General features: G+C 37.9%; 1 protein-coding gene across 1 annotated transcript in view; it reads right to left on the bottom strand.

Annotated features, from left to right (window-relative positions):
• The window catches only part of NDST4 (N-deacetylase and N-sulfotransferase 4), a 2939889-nt gene that overhangs the window by 57172 nt on the left and 2857510 nt on the right, over positions 1-25207 (bottom strand). Inside the window, exon 13 of the mRNA XM_044061661.1 lies at positions 9489-9591. Within this exon, the coding sequence (XP_043917596.1) occupies positions 9489-9591 (103 nt within the window). The remainder of the gene's footprint in view (positions 1-9488; positions 9592-25207) is intronic.

Genomic DNA, 25207 nt, shown 5'->3' with positions numbered 1-25207 from the left:
AGACTTCCTCATGAGATCCATACCCCAGGGGGGGATGAGATCTGGGAAGAGTAGGACATTGAGTCCTCTGAGGAGTCAGACAACTCCTCCTCTGCTGGCTGAGTCACAGTCCTTTCAGGGATGGCAGGTCTAGGACTGAAAAGAGGTGGAACAGCAGGAGCAGCTTCAGTGGAAGGCCTAAGGGCCATGAAAGCATTGTATAGCCTTTGGCTAAAGGCCTGCCAATTGGGTAAGGCCTCTGGTGCTGGAGAAAGATGTCTAGTCTTTTGTTTCTTTTTAGAAGGCCTAGCAGGTGTCTGGCTGGTGGTAGGCCTAGGGGTAATTGGTGGAATGGTGGAGGCTGAGTCCGAAGCACCCATCGAAGGCACTGGCCCCCCCCGGCATCTGGAGCAGGCACCGGTATGTCCTCCCCGGACTGGACATGTCCACCCTAGATTGTGTGACCTCCTGTAAAGTACCTGCTGTATCTGCTGTGGCAGAAGCTGGGTACTCAACCAAGCTGACAATGGCTACAGGCTGAGGAGTGATGCAGGGAGGTGCAGTGGAAGTAGTAGACCACATGGACTTGGCCCTCTTCCTTGGTGGTTCGGACAAGGCACCGGAGCCATCCTCCATACCGAGTGGAATCTGTCTTAGACGCTGATTCTCAAAGTACAAAGCAAGAGCCTGTAAACAGCAATGAAGGGTCTTGGAGATGAACAATTTGCAGATAATGCAGTTTTTCTAATCGGGTTCCCTTCCCAAACAGAAAAGACACTGGTCGTGGGTGTCTTTATGAGGACACTGATGACCACAGTTGCTCTTACTCTTACTGGACATGAACAGACTATAACTATACAAAAAAGGACTGAAAGAATCCCCAATGGGGTACTTACCTTTGTTAATATTCAGATCCGCCATCTGCGAGTAGCAGGAACACCTGGCGTACCGCTAGCGGCTGAAAAGTTCTGAGAGCTGGTGCGTGCAGACGTCACTTTTATGGACCACATTCCTGGCTCCATGTCAGAAGTCCATTGCACCTAGATAGACTGAAAATCTTTGGAAACCTGGACGGACAACTTGAGTGGAAGAAGGGTAAACCCACTAATAGAATACTGCTACATTGGAATAGAAGGACATCATTATTCACAACACTGAAATCCTGCCCCACCAGGAAGGCAGAGTTTCTTCCAGATATGTGCATCCATAAGCAGTTCTTCAAATAGGGGTCTTAAGTTCAAGTTTACAATTTCCCCATAATCATGAGCCAACAGAATCCCCAGGTATTTTGGGGTATTTGGGCTTCACCTTAAGGGAGAAGTCCTCTCTCTCTCTCTCTCTCTTTTAGACTCTTGGCTGCTTTGTTTGCTGGGAATAACTGAATTTGACTTACATTCTCTGAGTCCCAATGTCTCATAAAATGTTACCAAGTTGATAAGAATGATGGGAATGACATTTATTGGGTTTTCTGTAAATATAAGAGGATCATTTGCAAACTGGTGGAGGCATGCCCCCATTCCCATCAATTCCCATACCTGAATATTCAGGTCTTAGTCAGATTCGCTAAAGGCCGAAAAAAGTGGGGGGAGTTTGGACTGTCAAGATCTTTGCAAATGGATCCTTATATAGGGTTTTCACTGCCCTAATAAACTCATGGAGCAGGAAAATTTTTTGTGGGCAGGCCAAATTTTTGTAAGGTCACCCAAATATATCCTTAGGAATCTGAGTCGATAGCTTTCTCAAAGTCCAGTACTGTTACTGCAGTTTCACTTTATATTTTGACTGCCTGTAAATAGAGCAAATAGAACAGTAAAGTGTTAAGATGGTTCATGCTAGAACAACACTTAACAGATACGGCCTGTCCCTGATGTATTATAGAAGACAAGGTTGCATTGAATCTATCGGTCAGGACTTTAACATACAGTTTAGCCTGCACATTAATTAAAGAAATTGGCCTATAATTACTAACTTGTGAGTCCTTCCCTGGCTTTGGACCATCATTTTGATAGATTCACACTTAGAAATCGGTACCTCCCCTGTTTCTTTAACTTCATTATACAAAACTGTTTAAAAGGGAATTCATTGGCCTTTCAAAAGTTTATACAGGTCAGGGGCCAGTCCAGCTAGGCCAGAGACCTTTCTAGCAGGTTTTTCTATAATGGTTTAATTACCTACTGTAAGGTTATGGGAGGGGGTCTTAACAACAGGAGTTGGCTAGGATCTACCTGAGGTAGTGGCAGATTGTCAGTGACAGGAGTAAGATTGTTCTGGAATTAGTAAGAAGACAAGGGCTCTAGAGCAGCATATAACGATGTGTAAAAATGAATTTCTGTGAGCTTGGTAATTAAGGTCTTTGAACTAGTTGTATTACAGCCAATGCTGGCTCATGCTCTTCTCTGTTTCATCCTACATGCTAGGAATTCCCCTAGCTAATCTGTTAATGCCCAGTTTTGCAGAGTTGCCCTTATAAGACATAGTTGTCTAATAAGGCAATATATATCTTATTTTGTAATTGCTTATAGAGATGCATGTTAGACTTGTCTTTAAACTTAAAGCTACTCAACTGGACATAAGCTAGGTGTATCTTCTCTTCTAATTCTTCATTGTGCCTCTTCATCGAGCCCAGTAGTCTAGCCTTTGCTGTAGCACATATATCTTTTATGTTCAGCTTAAATGTTTCCCACCAGCCATGCCATGGCTTTTGTTTCATTAAAGTCTTTACCTCAATGGAGTCCTTGCTAATGAAACTGTTAGTCATCATCTGCTAGGTTAAGAGGATTCATCTCCCAAGCCTTTGTGACACTGAGAATTGAATGAGTCCCATATAACAGAGAGATTTATCCCCCACCCCATGATCTGAGTAGGGACAATGCAATTCTTCTCTTCAATGGTTTCTGCTATTGTTGCTGCTGAAAGCACAAAATAATCTAGCCTATTGCAACTATCTCCTGAGGGGGATGTAAAAGTATATCCAGGGTCTGATGGGTAGAGCAAAGCAATCTTCATATATATTGTAACCCTAATGCCTGTATCCTGTCTACTAAGATCCATTGTGCTTTGATATGTCTTTCCTCTGTTGGACTGGAAAAATTTACTATGGAGTTGATCGTCACATTAAGTCCTCCCCTAAAAGAATCGGGTGCTGTTGGGGATTAAATATTTTCAATGAAGCTAAAAATTTAGCAAAGAAGTCTGGGGAGTCTGTACTTGGGATATAGATCGCTCCTAGTATCAAAATTATCTCAGGAGCTCTTACCCGGACTGACACCCATTTTGGTTTGGCATCAGTGGTTTTGTCTACAATTTGTCGGCCCAGTTTGGGTTGTATTAAAATTGCCTTACCTGTTTTACTGGAATGCAGCAGACTAGCAACAGCCAGGCCATTCTAGTTGCTGCCATGGCAATGTTGATGCTTCTAACACACCTTCATCTACTGTATCAATGATATTTCACATTTCTAAACTTGGAGCCACTTCAAGAGAAAGTTCCTTTTCACATTCGATCCTAGACCTCACATGTTTAAAGGTGTGTTTAATGCTGACATTATAAACCTTTAAAATGCTACTACAGAATCTACACTAAACAATCAATATCCATTCAACAACTTTTATAATAACCTATTAACAGCAAGAGTTAGGCAATATCATGCCTAATTTGTAGCAGTGCACCTGCCTGAAGATATAGCCTTTTAAAATAATATAACAATATTGCAAGTCTCAAAATTTACAAGAAACTTCATACTCACCCTGGTTTCTCCTTGAAACTACAAGCACACTCCAGTGTGAGTAGGGGAATCCCCAAGGTGCCATGACATTAATACCAAGTTGAGATTTGTGTAATTTCCTCTTACTTTTCTTGTTCTTTGCTTGAGTGGGAGCTGACCCTTGACCTAGGGATTTGTGTGTAAAAGAAGTGAAGAAATGATATAAAGGCTTCTTCCTTCCTCAGCTGCTAGTTTATTATTCTGATGATGTGGTACAACAGATTCCTGAGATTTGGGTGAGGACTCATTCAGGTCAGTCAGATCACCATTAACCTCTGCTGAAAGAGGCAAAAATTTCCTGCTGACTGGAATTGAAAATAGCTGGCCTGCTGCAGCCTTATGCACTAAGTGTCTGGAGACTATACTTCCTTAGGTAAAATGCCCCAGCTGCATGTACTTGTATTCATGCTATTGTTACTTAGTGGGATGGCTGCAAACTTCCAAGGGAGTGCGGCCTTCATTTTGGGTTATGAAAGTGCCTTGGTTGGAATATCATGGTCCTTTCCTCCAGTATCCATCTTAATTTCATAAAGGAACTGCAATACAATTGGGCAACGCACAGATAGATTGTGAAGGTCTTGGGTATGGAATTACTGCTGCAGAAAACCCAGTGCCTTATATGCTGACTCAAAAAAGTACTTCTTTTGTTGTAACCTAATTATCAGTGTTGTTGGATAGTTAAAGAATGTAGAATGATTATTCCTGCATCACAAAGAATGTATTTGAACAAAGGCTGTTTTATCATTCAGCACCTGTTTTGAGAAATCTTGTACCAAACCCACCTTTTGTTACAACAGTAAAAAGAGTTTCCACTTTTTTGCTGTTTTACACATGGTTTCCTTTTCTAAGTAATTCGGCAGGTGATTTGACAAAATCAAAGAGCTTAACAATTAAATAGTGCATTTTATTTTCCAGTAGTCCTCTGTCTGTCTTAACTGCACCACACACAATTTCTGGTCAATGACCATTCAACTTTACAATGTTGATTGCATCAGTCACAAAATTATATACGTTTGCAAGTTTTCTAAACCAGATATCAAGCTGGTGGGCAGATGAAAATGCAAGCTGGTGCAAATTACCAAAAATCTCTTTCACCATGTCTCTTCCTGCCAAATGATAATGGTAAAAACATACAGTCTCTCTTATATGACTTCCTGCAAGTGACTGGTGGCAATGCTAAACTCAAAAGGAATACATTAGCATGTAGTCTCTTTTACCAGACCTCCTGCTCATCTGAGGTGCTGGTTTTCTTTCTCTTTTAGAGTTCCTAGCAGTTAGATTCACAATTGCATTATTTCAATAATTTTTACTCTGCATTAAACGCATGTAAGAGCCTTTGTCACAAAGGAATAAAAGCTATGATGTTTCACGAGTGTTTGTGGAAAAATAAGTGTCTTAAAATTGTCTTTAGTGAATAACGTTCTATATAATCCAAAGTTTCTGATACCTTGTCTTTAGTAAATAAAAGTATCTTGGACAGTATCTCCATAAACAAACAAAACAACATATCTGCCTCACAACTCCTTGGCAGAATATATGGCTCAGCACTTATACGAGCAAAACTAAATCAATGGCTCAGTACTCTTTCCAGGAACATATCACTCCATACTTCAACTACCAGCAATTCCACTGGAAGTCTAGTAGCATAAATGTGAAGACTCCATATGTTGGAGCCACCTGCTTCAGCCTTGGTACATACTTTCTCATCAGGAGACCCTCCAGACTCATCTGAAACCATGAACCATGGGAACTCCACTGTCTTACCACTGATGTCTATTGTATCATCAGGAAAAACTGCCTTAAATGCATTCTTGCCTTAAGATCCAATTAACTGGCTGTAATCTCAGGTAAATACTCTTAAATAGACCAAGTCTCATATTCTCCATTTCCTTAATCTCTGTTGTTATAGCTAATGACCCTCAGATATTTTATTTATCCCTAAATGTGCCCATTGGCACCACCTACCAGACACTGTAAGTGGTGCCATCATGCTATGCTACAGATGAACCACTCAGCTTGAAGCTAATGGCTTTGAGACCACAGAAACATCTGTGTGTAGTAACTGTGTACACTTGGATGGTGCTGCATTTTTAATTGGAAAAGATGCTAGGCTAGTGCCCATAAGCATAGTTTTATACTGCCCTCCTTTTGCTGGTGAAGCCATTGCAGCGGTGCATGACCTATAGCCAGTGTAAATTCTCTGCCAAGCAGATAGTACAAAGGGATCCCAAGCTAATCTAATGGCTGGGCACATTCTTTCTATAGTGGAGTAGCTGGGCACTTTTTTTCTATGGTGCAATAGTTGGGCACGTTCTTTCTATAGTGGAATGGCTGGGCACTTTTTTTCTCTAGTGGAATGGCTGGGTGCTTTCTTTCTATAGTGGAATGGCTACACACATTCTTTCTGTAGTGGAATAGCTAGGCACTTTCTATACTGGGATTGCTGGGCACTTTTTTTCTATAGTAGAATGGCTGGCTACTTCCTTCTACAGTGGAATACTGACTTTCATTTTAATTTAACTTTCTCTATTAGAAAAAGATGGCGTTCTTCACTGTTAATTTTCAGTGTGAGTACTGCACCTAACCCAACCTATGATGGATCCATACAAGCTATGAATGGCATGAGAAAAGTCAGGGGACAAGAACTGACTCAGCACAAAGACTTTTTAAATTTTTTTTTTAAAGCTAGATCTGCCTGTGGTATACACTTGTTCTTATCAGCATCCTGCCATTACTGATGTACAGTACATTAGGGAACTGGTTATAGAAGCAGACTCTGGGAAAACTTTTCGTACTATTTATCAAGTACAAGGAAGACCCAGGCATGCTTTTTCTTTTTAGATATGGGCTAGTTCTCAACTGCTTCAATATTTTCTTTTCTGGAGTTTAATTAGTCCATGACTTATCACATACCTTAGGTATCTAAATTTTTGTCATGCCTACCTTACATTTTGGAGAATTAATAGTGAATCTGGCCTATCGCAAGTAGTCTGACACTATATGCACCTTTTGGAAGGAATAGCTCCAATCTTCTGAGTGAATAACCATGTCATCTATGTAAGCTGCCACATCTGCTTGGTGAGGCCATACAACCCTTTTCATTAGACGTTGGAAGGTGGCTGGGGCACAATGGAAACCAAAGAGTATGGCACAATATTGGAAAAATCCTTCAGCTTTGGAGAAAGCAGTTTTTTCATAACTTTCTTGGTTAGGGGAATCTGCCAGTACCATTTGGTCATGTTCAGGGTAGTGAGGAATATGGGCTTGCCCATCTGTTCTACCAACACACCTACCCTAGCCAGAAGAAAACTTTCATACGTGGATATGCTGTTCATTTTACGAAAGTCATTACAAAATCAGATGGTACCATCTGGCTTTTCTCCTTAGGAAGCCTTCTAGATTCTTCTGCAACCAGGAACACTAGAAAGTCTACTGACTTTCCATTGACTTACAGTTTCATAGGGGTATATTAGGCTAACAACCACTAGGGCCTTTACAACACTAGCGATGCAACCCAAATGTGTGCTACAAGTTACATGTTTTAGATATTTATATAGGAGTGACTGTTGGTTACATCATGATTTATTAACTGCCTCTGTCCATTACAGATGTGGGTGCCAGATGATGGGTAAATTTTTGATTTTCCATCCCGTGGTTCAATCTGCACTTAAATAGGATTAGGGAGGGACTTTGTTTCACATGGATGGGGAAGCCTGTTCCAGAGAAAGGGAATTCTCTGATATATATTTGTTTCTCCAACATGTCTTATTTATGTTGAAAGCAAAATGTATGTTTTTAGATCTAGTAGTTCTGATGCTGCTTGTTCTGTGCAATGTGCAAACATTTCATCAGACCAGGTCCAGGGATGCCTTGTATGCCAGGCATAGATCATCTCTTAGTAGTCTGTAGGAGACCGTGTATAGCGACAGGGCTTTGAGGTGATCTGCATAGGACGTTATGATTATGCCCTGTATTCTTTTTGGAAGGAACCTTTGCAGACATTTCAGTATCTGCATGTGTCTGGTTAGGTACATATCAAAGGGGACTTTATACTCAATGATGGGTCTGATGAGGGACGAGTATAGTGGTGCAGTGACTTCCCTGTACCTAGCCTAGATGCCAATCACTTTCTTATAAGCTGAGCAACACACAATACATACATACACAATGTGCTTCTACCATATTGTCAAGAACATACCTTAAACAGGTATCTGCCTTTAGCTGCCATTAATTACCTGTAACCTGAGGTAAATTCTTTTAAAGGACCCACTCCCAAATACTCCTTCTCCATAATCCCTTCCGCTATAGCTACAGACCCTAAGATAATCCACCTAGACTGAATCTTCACTGTATCTATCGGATCTACCTATGTACATCACAGCCATCAGCCAGATCACTCTGTTACATGAGTGTGTGTGTTTGTGTGTGTGTGTGTGTGTGTGTGTGTGTGTGTGTGTGTGTGTAAGTACAGGATTTGTGTTGATGAATATTGTCCTCTGCTTAGTGATCCTTCCTTAACCCACTTACATTTTCCTTAGTGAACTCATATATTAAGTACTGCTGAGTAATTTTAAATATGAAAGGAAGTCCCTTTCATTTTCTATAGCTCTTGCACTATTAATTGGTTCAGATAGGTTGCATGTTCTTATATATTATGACGTATTCTAATCTGGTAATCATGATGACTGATCCTTCCCTATCAGCTAGCCTGCATTCATATTATTTATTATTATATAATATTGTGAAAGAGTATGTATGAGATGGCTAGGTAGGAGCATAACTATATAAAACAGACATAAACACTGTGATACTAAAAAAAAAACACTGTTTCAAGTTAAACAGACATCACTTGTCTAACTAATAAATTCAGCATAATCTTCTCTCAGAGGCAAGTGGTTATGTATTTAAAAAAATCAAATAGAAATCTCATATATGAATGAATACTATAGTTGTAAAACAGAATACTGTAGGAAGAATATGCAAAAGATCACAATCATTTAATATTTTTATATTTAGGTACTTAAATTACTTAACAAAAGATGATGATAACAAATAAACCCTGGGACTGAGAAGGCAAAAACAAGATGTAAGGAGGTTTCCACATCATGCTAAGCTTTTTGAATTCAGAGAAAGAGCTGTACCACTGAGGTTTTCTACTCATGGGAGCTTCAGCTCAGAGAATGATCTCATGGGTGAAGCAACATGATAATGTGGCAGGGCAGGCTAGTGGCTAATGCTTCTTAACCATGTTCTCATCCAGAAATGCCAACAACTCCTGATTTGCTCAGATGAGTGGGTCAGACATTCACAGAATTTACTCTAGGAGCAAGAAAATGACTACTATAATAACATTGCAACCATCAATTCAGTGTTACAGGAGTACTCATAGTACTGGTAAGTTCAGAGAAGACACAGGCATTGGGTGTCTGTTTGTGGGTTTGTGTGTGTGTGTGTGTGTGTGTGTGTGTGTGTGTGTGTGTGTGTGTGTGTGTGTGTGTGTGTGTGTGTGGGAGTGTTGCAGCATTCATGTAGGTGAATATTTGAGAGTTTCTGTGAGTGCGAGAGAGTGTAGGGTGGCTTGTTTGTGGACAGAGAGCCCCTGCATAGGTAAAGAGCTTATTGACACTACGAAAAACTTACAAATATTGAACAGTTTTTCATAAACCACATCACTGATTCTCTTGCTTCAGTTGGGGAAAAGGGCTAACCACTGTTCATCACATAGACTTGTCTTTCATGTACTAACCTCAGGCTCCATTGGTGGATATTTCCTGCCTTTACTTTTTCCCAGGCATTTAGTCTTTCCTCCCTCCAGCAGTTGGCACCAAAAACCTTTTTGGGGATCAAATCTGTGTTTAAAAGACAAAGGAAAAAAAAATCAAAATTAACATATAATCTAGTACATGCTATATCTTTACTGTTTGCTAGTGTTTATATTTTCTTTATTTTTTGCAGGACCACATGCTTTAATAAACGTAATACATTGCCAGCAGGATAACTGCCTTGATAGTGCCACTGTAAACTCTAACCTCTTGAATTTTGATTCTTAAGTTAACATGCTTATTTAGTGATTTGTGAGTTTTTTATAACCTGGTTAACAAAATATAGTGACGCCTTATTTGTAGAATTAAATTGTATGATTTAACCATTCTTTAGGTTCAGTTTTGTACTTAGCCTATAAAATAAACCACAAAGTCAGCAAAACAGACCCAAAATTTATTAAATAAACAACAATACTCTAGCGTCTTGGCTAAAAAGCCTTCCAGGAGTAACAATGCATTAAAACCCAACCATATAAATACAAAAAAGACCCCTTAAATTGCATTATCCAATTATCCAGTCAGATAAACTAAAGTAAAGCATTTCAATTAACTTCCTGATTCAGACCACCAGGGGACAGAGTACCAACTTTTAAGCTATACATAGATTCTTTATATAACAATTTATTTTTAAAAGTTTCATCAATAATAACATCATTATTAAATTTCTCTAAAACAGAAGCATGTAAAACAGAAAAATCAGAATTATGAAAAGATTTAAAAGGTTGGGAAATAGGACTCTCCATCTTACCACGCTTAATATATCTAATATGTTCTTATAGTCTACTTTTAAATTTTCTTTTACTTTCCTCTATATAAAATAGATCACATGGGCATCTCAGAATATATATAATACCCTCAAAATTGCAACTAAATCTATCTAAGAACTCAAAACCAATGCCATTAATAAAGGGAAAAGACCTTACAACATTAGCAAAGGAGCAACAGTTTAGCCTAGTATTTAACCTATACCTACATCCTCTGTGCAAACTATCTAATTTGTAAAATTTGCAGTCAAAATTTCACCTTCTTTGTGAACACGATTTTAATAATTCTGAAAAAAAAAGATAAGGATGTAACCTTTCTTGAGTTGCCAAACTAGCCTTTTATTTGACTATTTTGCTAATAAGTTCAGTACACTTAATGCAATGGCCTCTAGGAGCTTTTAGCTGCAAAAAAAAAACACAAATTATTTTCTATTTGTGTTCTTAAATGCATATATTTTGTAACCAAAGGAAAAAGAACTTTACACATTTTATGGCAATATCTTAAAATGTCAACAACTTATCTCTTCATGCAGTCTAAAAACAGCAGATAAGAAAATTTGCAAAAATGTAACCAAAATTATGGATGCATGGGTGCTATAAGAGTAAAATTACTCCGTTAGACAAATGAATGGCCATAACTGAAAAAATAAATACAGCAGGTTGCAATGCAACTAATAAGAACTTTAATAAACAAAAAAAAAAACCTTAAAACTATTACACTAAGCACTTTCATCCCTTAACATAAAGGGACTTCATCAGAGCAACAGTAGCCATCACACAAATTATTTAAAACCACAAAAACTCACGAAGTTACAATGTATCACTTCCTGAATGAATACACTCCTTAATTTAAAGCTACTGGACACTTAAAAAACATTATAATCATACCTTTGTAGACATATAATGAACGCAGTAGGACATGTAAAAATAATACACAAGTTAACATCCACTCAAATAAAAAAATAATTAAAAATAATAATACTAATGACAATAAATATGCACAATTTATGAACCTAATAAGTTAATGCCCTTAATTTTAAGAAAAAAGAGATGGAAACAGAATCTTTCAGACCATTAGGGCCAGTGGCGGTGGTCTTAATCTGCCACTTAGCCTCTTTACACTCAAGTCACATCTTCCATGGCTCACCTCTGCCATCCAAGTGCATCATATAAATACTGAAAAAAGTAAATGTGTCCTTCATTAGCCTGTATGTGCCTCCACAAAGCATTTGTACTATACATTCTCTTAACTTCCCTCAGATGTTGATAAATTCTGTCCTTAAGTGACCTTTTGGTCTTACCAGTATAGAAAGATGGACATTGCTTACAACTTGCCAAGTAAACTACCTTATCAGATCTAAACTTACACCATGCTGGACATTTAATTTTCCCATAGCCACTGACATAAATAAATTCTCCCTCATAAATAAAGGGGCAGCTTGAACATATACCACATTTTGACATCCTTATTTTTTTCTTAAAAGTAGAATCAAAACTATGATGTCTTTCAAAGTAGTTTTTAATGTTCATATCCCATCTAAAAGTGACAACTGGATGTGTTCCTAGCTTATTCATACTGATACCACCCATTTCAAGGATTCTCCAGCTGGTTGTCAAAATTTCCTTAATCAAACCTACTTGTTGATTATATGTCAAGATGCACCCCTTGTTAAACTTTCTCTCTTTAGCAACACCTGAGGTTATGATATCATTATTACATCCCAAAAGGAGTTTATAAAAAAAGTCTATTCTTTTTTTCTTTTACTTCCTGAAAAATATCCTCAAGAAGAATAAGGAAATAACCTCTATTTAACAGCATGTTTTTTAGAACCAACCATTAATTTACAAAACATTCCTCCTCTGATACCATCCTCGCTAATCACATTAATTGCCCTTTAACAAGGGCCTTCTTCTGATGGTATTGTAGTGTTTCTTCAGTTAAGTTTGCAAAAACTCCTACATAAATGGGAAACATCATGGGCTACACACTTCATTGTGTTTAACAGTATTGGTATGGGATGACTGCCTGGAAATACATAACAAAATACCCATGTAAATCAATCGCAGAATATGAAATTACCAGTATTTACTTTTTTTCATTCATATTCTGTTTTCTTAAAACATCGAGTTTTATAGGTAAATACTAGGCTAGCGGCTCTTGTGGATCATTTTAAGCCTAGCCAATTTCCCTTTTAAAGGTGAGAATCAATCCTTGCACCTTGTGTCTATGGGTAAACACCTTAAGCATTACACCAACTCCTAACTGCTATACTAACCTCCAAACCCTGGCTCTACAGAGTGGTCTAGGATTCCATATTGCTGTGAACACTTTTTTGATAGATGTAGCTTTGTTGTAGTAAATAAATAATCAGAAAACAAGACAGACTAAACTTTGTACATTTCAGAATTATGCAAATAGACATTAACCGGCAGGGTAGCATGTGCTAGCTTTTATAGCCCACATTGTTTCCTCATTTGTTTATTAACACAATATCTACTATCCAGTGTGTGGCTTGGTTAAAACACCATGTTCCACAAAAGTCTGTACACAGGACAGTCAGAGAGAAACAGCAGATAATACAGGGCACTTACAGTATGAAAACATAGAACTGCTTACCACTGACCAGACAATATAGATATAAGGCAAACATAATATGAATACTAGTATGGAAATCCAAAGTGAAATGCAAAGTAAAAACCTTGTATGAAAATTATATCTTGGTTGCTATTATCTGTATGGATAATGACAGATAATTAACAACAGAGGTTTATTGCATAAAAGATCACAAAGGCATTCTAAAAGGGTTCATGTACTACACTATCCCATTATGAATTATCATCCATCAGTCCATATATTTCCTAAAAAGGTTTTCCTAGGAAGGGTCAAAGGGGTAACAATCAAAACAGGGTAGTTCAGACTTCCCTATTCCAAAAAGCAGTCTTCAGTTCTTCCCATATCATTCCCGGGTAAGCTAACAGATATAAGTTGTCCAAGGTGTGGTAGGCCTGCCTGGGACCATCTGTCAGTGAGCCTTACCTGTTATACCTCTCAGAGGAGGTTCTCAAGTAGCATCCTTAACCAGATACCCAGTCCACCTTATTTGTCTCCACTCAGCCCTGTGCAGCAGTTGCTTTACTCCAAGATCCTTGCAGTTTTCCAAATTTCTCAGTCTGTTAGGCAAAAGTGAGCCTATGGAAAGGAGCTCATTTTCAGGTCTTGTATGTTTGATGTCATCCCTTCAGTCATGACTCAAAGTCCAGGGCCATGGAAGAGAATGGGGATAAGGAGTGACTGCAAACCGAAATATTTCTGTGACAACTTACACTCCACCAGTAAAACCCAGTATAACGTCTGCATTACCATCACAGCTGCACTTATCCACTGGGCAGAATTCTTATCTCTCATGCATGCACTCACTCATGAACAGCACCCACAGAACTTTAACTTCTCTTCTTAGGGTAGCTGCTCCCCTCTCTCCAGCAGACAATAATACACTATTTCTAGGACAGAGCTTATAACATCTGATTTTTTGGTGCTGATTTTTATCACACCTGTGTTATACTCAGTTCTGAACCACTTCACTGCATGCTACAGATTGTATCAGATACAGCCAATTTGACAAAATCATCAGCAAGCTACAGATCATATCAAGTACAGCCAACAGGACAAAATTATCAGCAAGCTACAGATCTCATTACGTATGGCCAACAGGACAAAATCTTCAGCAAGCTACAGACTGCATCATGTATGGCCAGCAGAACAAATCTATCATCAGGCTACAGATCACATCATGTAAGGCCAATAGGACAAAATCATCATCAAGCAACAAAGATGCAACCCTCGCATCCATAGACTGAATATTTACAAAACCTCAGTTATACCTTGATATCCTTCGCATGAAAAGTATGGACAGGCAGGGAAGACAGGATGTATTTCGATGAAGTTTTACACTAACCTTGACTGTATTTGACTTAACGCTGAGAATGCAGATCCAAGACTTGCTCTGAAAATACAAGGATTAAATGGCCTGCCGCAGTGACTCTGGAAACCTGTAATGTTGTATTACCTCCCACAGAACATTCCATCATACCCAGTCATATGCCCATCCTGGAATCCTGTAATGTTGTATTACCTCCCATAAAACATTCCATCATACCCCGTCATATGCCCACTCTGGAATCCTGTAATGTTGTATTACCTCCCATAAAACATTCCAACATACCCCGTCATATGCCACCCTGGAATCCTGTAATGCTGTATTACCTCCCATAGAACATCCCATCATACCCAGTCATATGCCCTATCCTGTTCACAAAACACATGTCGACCATAATAGGATGGTTCTGTGATCCACCACCTTTTCTCTACTCTGCAGTTACCAGTGAAAATTGCAGATCTGTTTTTGAATGTTATTCCTCAATGTACTTGTTAACTTCTGTAGTGTATTTGTAATGCAGTGCCTCCACCTTTAGCCTAATTTTTATAATCATAAAGCAGAAACAATCCAGAAAGTGCGAGTCAGATCTGGTATCTCACCTGTGAACCAGAGGGTAATAGGACTAACAAGAACCAGAGTACAAATGATTGGTCCAGATAAAATCACTTTAACTAGCAGATCTTGAAGACACTCTCTCTCCAGTGCCCTTTCACTGGAGGGAATAAAGATGCCTGGTTGAACTTTCAAGTAGTTTATTCAGTTAAGTAGATAGATGGACAAGTGTTTTTGTTGTTATGCATTACATTCAACATGTCAGTTATTTAAAGGCAGTTACGGACAATGGTAGGAGGGTCCAGGGGAGCTGATTGGAGGAAAATCTTGGGAGATGAAAAAAACAAAGAGTCAATCCCAAAGCTTAGAGGTTACTCCCTTATTTGAATCCTCATAAGCTTTTTGTGTCCATAGAATAAAAATCCACCAAGTGGTGAACTGCAGGCTATACAAAACCTTTCATAAATACTAGTATCCTAGAGCTTCTTTGAGTATAGGCAAGCTGTGCCAATGTTGTAAGTAATACAGCACTGTGGACTGGGGCCCTGAGATAACAATTTTCACTGTACTACAACTTACAGAAATCATGGTAAATGAAGGCTGAGTCATTAGAACATCTATACCTGGTTGCTGTGGATATCCACTGGTTTCAGAACATGGTTCTATGGTGTTCCAGTCTCTCCATGGTCACAAAAAGCCTATTCAAAGGTTTTGATGTCTTAAACTTTACTTACATTTTTTTCTCCTACCTGTGCATATCCATGAGCTCAGTAAAATGAGCACTGCAACTTGTTTCCACTGTAAGCTCTTTCTCTGGATGCATGTATTTTTCAAAAAAATAGGAGGAATCTAGTGTGGCTGTAAGTGACTACCTCCCCTGTATTATACAAAGGTCTGTCTTCATCAGGAAGAAAAATAGGGACTGGTTACATTAGTCATGTACATGAGCCTCTTATAAGCAGGCACTGAAATCCCTGTTGCAAAACAAGAGAAGACTGGTGTTTCATAATGTATTTCAGATAATATCAGCTTGATAAAAGAGGGCACAGCCTGTCACATTACATGTGATACAAGAACTGATAAAGACAAATCAGACTGGAAAAAGTAGAAGGAAACAAACAATCAGGGATAATATATTGACTGCTTAATGGGCAAATATTGTGCCCTGGGCCATCCTTCTAGCACTGTCTCTGCTCCAAGGGATTGTGACTTTGGATGCTCATGGTTTGACCCCTCTTACTGAGGATAGCATGTCCATCCTCATAGTGCCAGTTCCATCATACACCTGAACCACTAATCAAACGAAGGTTACCTAGGCTGAAACCAGGCTTGATCTGTCTATGCCACTGGAATTTGCTAAAATATGACAACTGAAGTTAGAAATGTTTTGGACTGTAAAATGTGTCCAGTACAATTCTTAAAAACATCAGTTTTCACCTGCAAGTGTATGAAACTTAATAGGCAGACTACACAAAAAGGCTACCTACATGCACTCAAAGCCATATAGTCTTGTGCAAACATAACAAATGACTAAATACACAAAAAGTGTTTTTGCAGGAAAAAGTAAACCCCTAGTACCCCCATGTTGGGAGGTTCACTTCTCCACACCTCCCTTACTTTGGCATTTTCACTCTGAGGTTACTGCATCTTGGAGAATGATCAGTCCTGATCTTTGTCCTGGAAGTTGCAATCTCAGATAATAACCACCATAAGAATAATACTAATACTAATACTAATACTAATACTAATACTAATACTAATACTAATACTAATACTAATACTAATACTAAAACTAATACTAATGACAGTGATCTTGAGCAGTAATACTTGAACAAACCTGACTCAAAGACTTTAGTATCAGACTAATGAAGGACACCTGTGTGGCACATATCTAGCAAGTCTGACAATGGTAAGAAAACGTAGCCTGCAATTAGCCATCAGTGTTTGATCTGAGAGTCACTGTTTTAGTTCAACTAGAAATGCAGATTTACATACATGAGCATTGACCTGTACAGTATCCTGGGGGGGGAGGCAAAGAAGTGAGATGATGATCTTAGTAAATACTTTCATCCATCATTTGCAAACAGTTAAATTAGCAATAGATTGGATGAAGAAAATTCTATGTTCTGCTCATTAGCTCACATGAAAACATAGAAACCACACAGAATGAAAAGATCACAGCTTTGTAAAAGCAACTTGGTATGCAACATGGTAGGAGAGAGGGAAAGAAGGAGAAAGAAACTAAAAAAATCAGAACATTTTTGTAAAGAAATGGAAATGCAATTCAAAGGCATACATGTATTCTAGACGGAGAAGGAGGAAAGGACAAACATTCTACTTTGACTAGATATAGAAAGAAAAAGGCAGAGAAGAATGAGAAGAAACAAATTCTTAACAGTATTTGTGCACTTTTTAAGGGAAAAAGAATGAAACAAAACTTATGAGGATACAGAGATAGAACTGAGTTAGACCTCTGTCTGTTAACGGATGAAGGACTTCACTTAATCTTGCACCGGTGGTATCTCGAGCTGTTCCCAGTGGTACCTCCAGCTGTTCCGAATGGTATCTCGAGCTGTTCCCAGTGGTACCTCCAGCTGTTCCCAATGGCATCTCCAGCTGTTGCCAGTGGTATCTCCAGCTGTTCCCAGTGGTACCTTCAGCTGTTCCCAGTGGTATCTCCAGCTGTTCCCAGTGGTACCTCCAGCTGTGTCTCTTGGATCAGCCTAGTGATGCTTTTTTTCTTCTACTTACTATTACCTGTCCTTAATGACATTAATGACTGCACAATCATGTTGCTTGCAACCTACTAGAAGCTGTGAACTTAAACCATTTGTGAATAGTTAGATATATACTAAGTGTTGATCACATACTTAACTAAGTAACTTATTAGAATTTTCACATTTCTTTAAATATAGCAACAATCAAGCAATGTAAATAGAATTGCCAGACCCTCTGAAAATTCACAACAAGCAGAAAACAAAAATCGATCACAGTACACAACTAGCCTGAAAGACTATCCCTATATTGTAAGCACTTCATAAAACCTTACGCAAATTAACATTTTTGTGTTTACTATTTTGTTGTACAATCCTATTTCAGACTTGGAATCTAATGCATATTGCTACTGAAAAGATGACTATGCTGAACGCTTTTGGTATTTTTCTTTGGTAACAATTAGGGATATGACCATGTGTGTATGCTCTGGGTTTCTAACTTGATTTTTGTTAAGAGTGTCAAGATATGACCTAAGCATGAAGTTACAGTACAGCATTATAGAGCTCTTGGGAAAGCAACAAGTTAAAAAAGTTGACAAAAAAGGTTAGGATGAAATAACAACAGGGGTTATATCACATTTTTAAAAACATGGAAATTAAACATATTGATAAAGGGACTATCAGTGCTACAGTATGTTCTGCTGATGTTCTAGATTCCTCAAGATGGGATCCAACAGACAGTACCTTAGACATGCCCATCCCTCAGACTGAACTGGTAGGAGAAGACAGAACTCTGTAGGTCGGTCAGCCTGTACTCATTTGGCTACAAAATATACAGTTATTACTGTGTATGAAAGGATAGTGATGCATCTTTTGTGTGTTGTAGCAGACTTTTGAAACAGCAGTAGTCAACACCAGGAAGGCATTATTATATACATGTGATTAGATTTTCCCTGTCAGGATGACCACAGACGTTATGAAGGAGGAATGAAAACACATTCTATCCTGAATAGATCAAGATGTTCAGAATAAGAAGATTATAGATAAACTGAAGAAAAGTACAGAGCATTAATGATATTGTGCCAGGGCACAAATGCCTCTCACAGCTAATATTAAGATTTTAAAAGGGCGACTGTCCCAGTGGTGAAATAACAGGGTATCCAGTCATGCCACAAAAGAAAATATGTTTGCATTGCAAGTATCAAAGGGCTGGTCACAAGAAGAGGTGAAATGTGCAGCCGTGTTGTTTCACTTCTGTTAGAAAATGGCCACCAAGACACGTTGCAGTAATAATCTCAGTAGAGATCAGGGGAGCTATCCGATAACTGTTTCTTTTCAGGCTGGAGGCAGATGTCCTGCAATGTTTGCACTTTAATCTGAGAAGCGTGAGCCAGGCAGTCAGCAGGAACTATGGAAGTGACTTGTCTGAGGATGATGATGAAGTTGTAAAGTTAAATGCCAACAGTGACAAGACAGAACACTGCACATAATCACATCTTCATCCTTATCCTGTGTGGGGAAAGAGTGCGCTGTTCTAGAAGGGAGTGTGGCTGGAGGGTAATCAGAAGTATGATGTCATCAGACAGGCAACATTGGTGCATGGAATTAATAAATGCAAGCAAATAAATGAAAGCAAAGATCTGCAATAGGAAAGATATGAAAACCATGATGGGGAAACTTGTTATAGAGACATAATTTCTCAAAGAAACGCAGGTGGAACTGAATATATAAACGTGAAATTGTATTTTGGAGTTAAGGAATAAATATGAGGTCTCTACAGGGACTGGCAAATTACTGACTGTCTCAAAAATAGAAAAAAAACTGTCTGAGTGATCATATATAATGTGCTACTGAGCTACTGTTAGGCATATAGATCTTAAGAGTATAGTAGAGCTGGTGACTGGAACCTTATTCACAGTACCATGTAACAGCAGGGTAGGGCTGTTGACCATACCTCTCAACTGTCTAGATTTCTGGCTCATATATTTGGCCTGTTCCTCATAAAATTTGTAGTTTTATGGCAAATCACTGGGATGATCTGAGGATTGAAGTGACTAAATAAAGACATACATTTGAATTTCAGACTTCAAATCCTTCAGAAAATGTATGTTTAAAACAAACTCTGTTATTGTATCAACTTTCCAAGTTTATAAGAGCAATATTTAAAATATGTCCCTATTTTTGGGCCTTTGTCCCTCCGTTTTGTTGGGCATATCCAGATTTCTTGCAGTAAGAGGTTGAGAGGTATGCTGCTGACTGGAAATTTATTTAGAGCACCACATTCACTTGTAGATGTCACATTAATGAGAACTGAAGCCCAGGACAGAGTCCATTAATGAACTATGCAGAGGCGAGAACTGGAAAACTCAGTATTTACACAAAGTATGAAAGCCAGAGAGAGAAAGAAAAAGAAAATGAGACAGAGAGAGAGGAAGATAGGAGATCACAAAAATAAATGAAACTGAGAGAATATTTTGAAAAGGTTGCATAATAAGACAGTGTGGTGTGAGGGAGACAGGGACAGATTAACTGGGAATGTGGCAATATCATTCTTCATGAAGCAGGGGGTAAATGGTAATTCTTTTTAGTGCACTCCAATGCAGTCCTTCACTCCTAGGTCCAAATGTCCAATGTAAATAACCATCAGTCTTCTTTCCAGAGTCCTCCAAATTAGAGAAATAAAGTGATTTGAAAATCATCACCTCATATGACAACATATAATTTTTTTCATGTTCTATGGTGCTGCTTTCTTCTTATTGCAATAACTGCAGGAAGTAGCCTTCTGTTGGAGTTCAAGGAGCTGAGCTGGTAGTAATGAATAACAGTACCGCTTATAGCTGTCATTTCACAGTCAATCTTATTCAAGATGAGAGTAATATAACTACCATCCACGCAGGTTCTGTTACTGGCAGTCATTTAAGTATCAGAAACTGAAAGGCTGAAGAAATGTGCCGAATCTTACTTGCCACTGTTTTATGTTACTGTGATTAATATTGCATATTGTATCTTATCACATATTTGGTAATTAGTAATTACTTAACTAGGAAATATTAATTCTGTATATAGGTTGACCCGTTTTAGTCCTGTTTTCAGCACAGTTTCTACCTATAATGCTACAAAGCTCTTTTAGATATTATAAACACTTCATATTCCCCTTGTTTTTAACAGCATAACATAATTCTAACAGATAGGCTGTAAAAAACTTTAGTACCAATAACAGACCCGCATTTGATTCCCAGACCATTTACATTTCTGCTCTTGATTCTGAACAAACTGCTGAAGTAAGTTGAGCGCTTCTGGGTTTATCAAGTTAGCAAACAAAAAGATAAACTCAAAGTCATAAACTATCATTAGATGTTCTTACTTGAGTGATTGTTATCTGCTGAAAGAGCAAGTACATAATTTAAGAGAAGAATCATTTGTCTGATGCACATAGGATTGACCTTGGATAACCGAATCGTGATCGCTGAGTATCCTACACTTTAATGAGCAGACTGATTAAGGACACACTGTGCATTGCACATTCATGGCACGTAAAGAAATGTTGACTTGTCACTAGGTCTTAGCTGCTCTTCATATGGAATGCTCTTCTACTATGCTTTTGCTGTTTCCACAGTACTCCATCCTGCACTTTGCATCCACAATCAGCATATTTAAAAGTACAAAAATACAGATACTATTTGGACTATACTTCAGACATAAAAAGGGCAATGAGAACAGAACAAACTCTTCCTTGTCAGTTCCAGAATTAATTTGGTGACCATGAATATTTCTGATTAATTCTAATTTAATGTTCACTGCTTAGAAAATATTTGTTAGGATCTGAAATCAATGGAAAAAGAAAAGTATTTTGCGGCACAATATGTTTGTTTCAAATAGCATTCTTTAAATAATTATGCTTGTCTCCAGAGATTTTCTTAGTTAATGAAAGCTCAAGTATATTCTTTCCCTTTGGCATTTTCTAGAAGTAATAGGTTGCCTCTGTTAATTAATAGCTTTGGCTTACTTTCCTGGTAGAATCAGCAAACAAAAAAAAAAAAAACAAAGAAACAATTTAGTTATTGAGGAATTTCAGCACAAACGAACAAAGCTACAGCTTCCATTATTTTACAACTGCATGACTAAAGGAAAGTTGAACAGGCTGTTAATAAATATGAAAACAAATAACATGAACTGTCATGATAAAGATCCAAAGAGCTTTTTATTGGCTAATATTATTTCAAAAAAGAAACATATTATAAAGATGTTACTGACAAGAAGTATGTATTAATGATGAATAGTTTCAAGAGAATTTTTTTCTTATTTTGATCCCATCTTTTGAAGATAATTATTCTGGGATTCACCTTATAACCATGCCAGATTGATTTTCAATTATCAGTTTATGACTTGTTTTATTAACCTGGTCAAATTATCACAGCACTTTTGTGGAGGCAGAATTTCTGTTTTGGTAAAATGGAAATTACTAGAGGCCTAGCAAGATGATGAACAGGTCTATTAGAAAGTTTATTAGAAATATCTCTGTCAAAATACAATGAAGCCATAAGGCCACAGATCCTTTTAAAAATCCTGAACTTTTCTACATGATAATGCTTCTTTTTGACATAGTGATTACTTACCAGAAATATTAATTCAGTAAATTTGCCTGTTCTCTGTTACTTTTTGCCTAACATCATCCATTTTAAACCTAAAAACTTAAACATTATTCTCACCTAAAAAAAGCCTTTTGACATCTTCGTGATATCTACATATTTCTGCTTCTAAAGCTATTTAACTATCTGTTGTTATATGTCTCGTTCATTTGCTGTCAACATACATTGTATTATATTCATAAATAGATACATTTACACAAACACACACACACACACACACACACACACACACACACACACACACACACACACACACACACGCATAGAGACACACACAAAATACATACATACTATCTGCCTCTCTCTTTCTCTCACACACACACACACACACACACACACACACACACACACACACACACACACACACACACATTTTTATCTTCATCCTACTGGCATTATCAAACATTTATCACTAGCATGCCCATGTCATCAAACATTTAACATCACTCTACCCTCTGTTCCACTCATACTAAAACAGAAAAAAATGGAACTTCACACCCTGTGCTAATGTCTGCTCTTTTACCGAGATGCTGATGGCTAGCTGCATAACTGCATAACTGAATCTCATCTTGTTTGTACTATTTATTTTACACTTCTACTAGTACTGTGTTCTTCTGCTGCTTTGTCCTCCACTATTATACTGAGCATTAATATTTGTACTCATATGAACCATGGCTGAACTCTTTTCAGCTTATGTCTTGATTGGTTCCTTGGCTATTTATTTATTGGCTCCATTGGTTACTGTCTATTACTGGCCTTGTTTCTGTATGATTTTTGCATTCTAGTGCACTTTTGGTTGACTAGATTACGCTGGTGTCTTTTAATTGTTTATTTCTCTGTCTGTCTATTATCTATCTGTCCATCTATCTGGTCAGGCAGTTACTCTGCATCTGATCAGATTTGCTCATTCAGTTTACCTGGGCTGCTGTTGTGGCTATCCTGTTTGGATATGGGGGTCACATTACTACTGTAGAGTTGACACCTGTTCTTCTGGAATTTTTATCTTGTTGGTTCCAGCAGACTGTATACTTTCCATCTCCCAAATTATACGTATTGCAATTGACAAAAAGTAGCCTAATGGACCAACTGTATTTCTGATCACTTTTGCTGAACATCATATTTTATTCAGTTGTGCTATCTGGTACAGTCCCATGTACTGTAACACTACTTAGCGCTTTCATCTATTATTGCTTATACTCTGTTGTCTTGTCAGCTAAATTCCAATAATTTTATATGCTATTACTAACTTCAGGCAATATCTTTATGTTGTTTTAATAAAAACTGCAAGAAAGACCCAAGCTAGAGTCTTCACTGTGTAATTCCTTAAACTTCGTCTAGTGGAGGCCAATACAGATAGACCACTGTTTTGGCTACATGGCTTCTGAATGCCCATGACTTTTTACTTTTTATTTTTTTAAGTCTTTATGGGTATATTCAGACCAATAAAGCCAAGCTCCACTGGATGTAGACATATATATTCTGGTCTTTTTTACCTTTTCAGTACAGGATAAGAGCAACAATCCACACCACTGGCAAAGGGGATGGGTATGTCCAGCCTGGTTGTGACGCTATGCACATGGATGCACCTTGCAGTTGATTACTAGTAGGGGCTGGGGTCAACCAGAAGATATTGTCCTTGGGACAGTGGAGATACTAGCTCTGCTGCTATTGAGGTGGGATGACATGCCAGCACACCCTATTAAACACCTGGTCCTCAACATTACAAGTGAGGTTAGGGCTTTCAAAAACACTTTTTAGAAGTGACATGACATTGTTCTAGGAGCAGTTTCACTGGATCTGAGCATAAGTCAAAGTTAGAAAACAGACTCAGAGGACAAGAAAAGGTCTGGGGGGCAGCTGATGCTCATCTATGAGGAGCCAAAAAGAGGTTAAAAAGCAAAAAGGAAAAAAAAAACACAAAAATGAATTGATCTCAATCTTAGAGGGCATTAGGGCTCCATCTACTGTTGTCAACAAAAATGAACTTGCATTAATTGGAGCTATGAGTCATAACACCCAAAGGTATTTGCATTCAGTGATGTTCCTTTCTTTATTACCAGATTTACAGAAGAGAAATTGTCTGAGTAATAACAAGTGCCACCATTGTGATAGCTAATTGTCATGGTGAAATATAACATCTACAGCCAAGAACTCAAACAAAACTTAATCTTTCAGTGTCTTGTATGCCAAATAAAACAAACATTTGCGCAGCATACATGCAACTGAGTATAACCTAAAAACTTGTAGTTAGAACAGTTATGGTGTCTCACTTCAAAATTCCTCGTAGTGAAAAGCTTCTATGAACTTACTACATCTGAAAAAGTACAGTTTTATTAGAAAAGGCAGAATAGGCTCTTTATTTTATAATAGGTTTGATAAGTTTCACTACAACAACATAAGTACAGGAGAGTTACTCTTGTATCTTGTAAAACTTGTCAGAATTTTATGAATGATACCATAATTCTTCTGTTTCCAAAAAAGACAAAATTGGATAAAATGGGTTCTTGACAAGTTAATGAACAGTGGTATACTGAAGGTCATAATATTGAACGCACAATTAAAATATCAAACTGTTGAAATACCAAAATCAAAATATCTAATAGCTTACATGGGAGGAGCACAGAAGTCCTCCCCCTTTCCAGGACCCATGTTAGCTCTCATTTCCTAGTTTTGTTGACTGGGATTTGATATTGTTCATGAATAGCTGTGTTATAAGGTTGATTATATGTATAAGAATGTATCAGATGTATGGTGCAGTATGTATTTTGATTATGACATTTTAAAATTCAGCATTTTGATATTTCACATTGCATGCTCAGTATTATAACTTTTATTATACAACTATTCAGTAAAGCGCCAAGCACTCAGATGAAATGTGGTTATGATAAGCATGGTAATTCTCTTTTATTATAACCTTTTTATCTGAATAGAAGTTGTGCTACAGGTTGCTAGAACCAAAATGCAGCACAGAGTTTTTATCCAATAGTTAAACTCAATACCAGACCCACTGTTAAATAACTTGCATG

This window comes from Protopterus annectens, chromosome 2.part0 (assembly GCF_019279795.1).
Source record: "Protopterus annectens isolate FY-2018-M chromosome 2.part0, PAN1.0, whole genome shotgun sequence".
Classification (NCBI taxonomy): domain Eukaryota; kingdom Metazoa; phylum Chordata; order Ceratodontiformes; family Protopteridae; genus Protopterus; species Protopterus annectens.
Note: the sequence above shows the minus strand (reverse complement) of the source record. Positions and strands in the feature narration are given on the sequence as shown.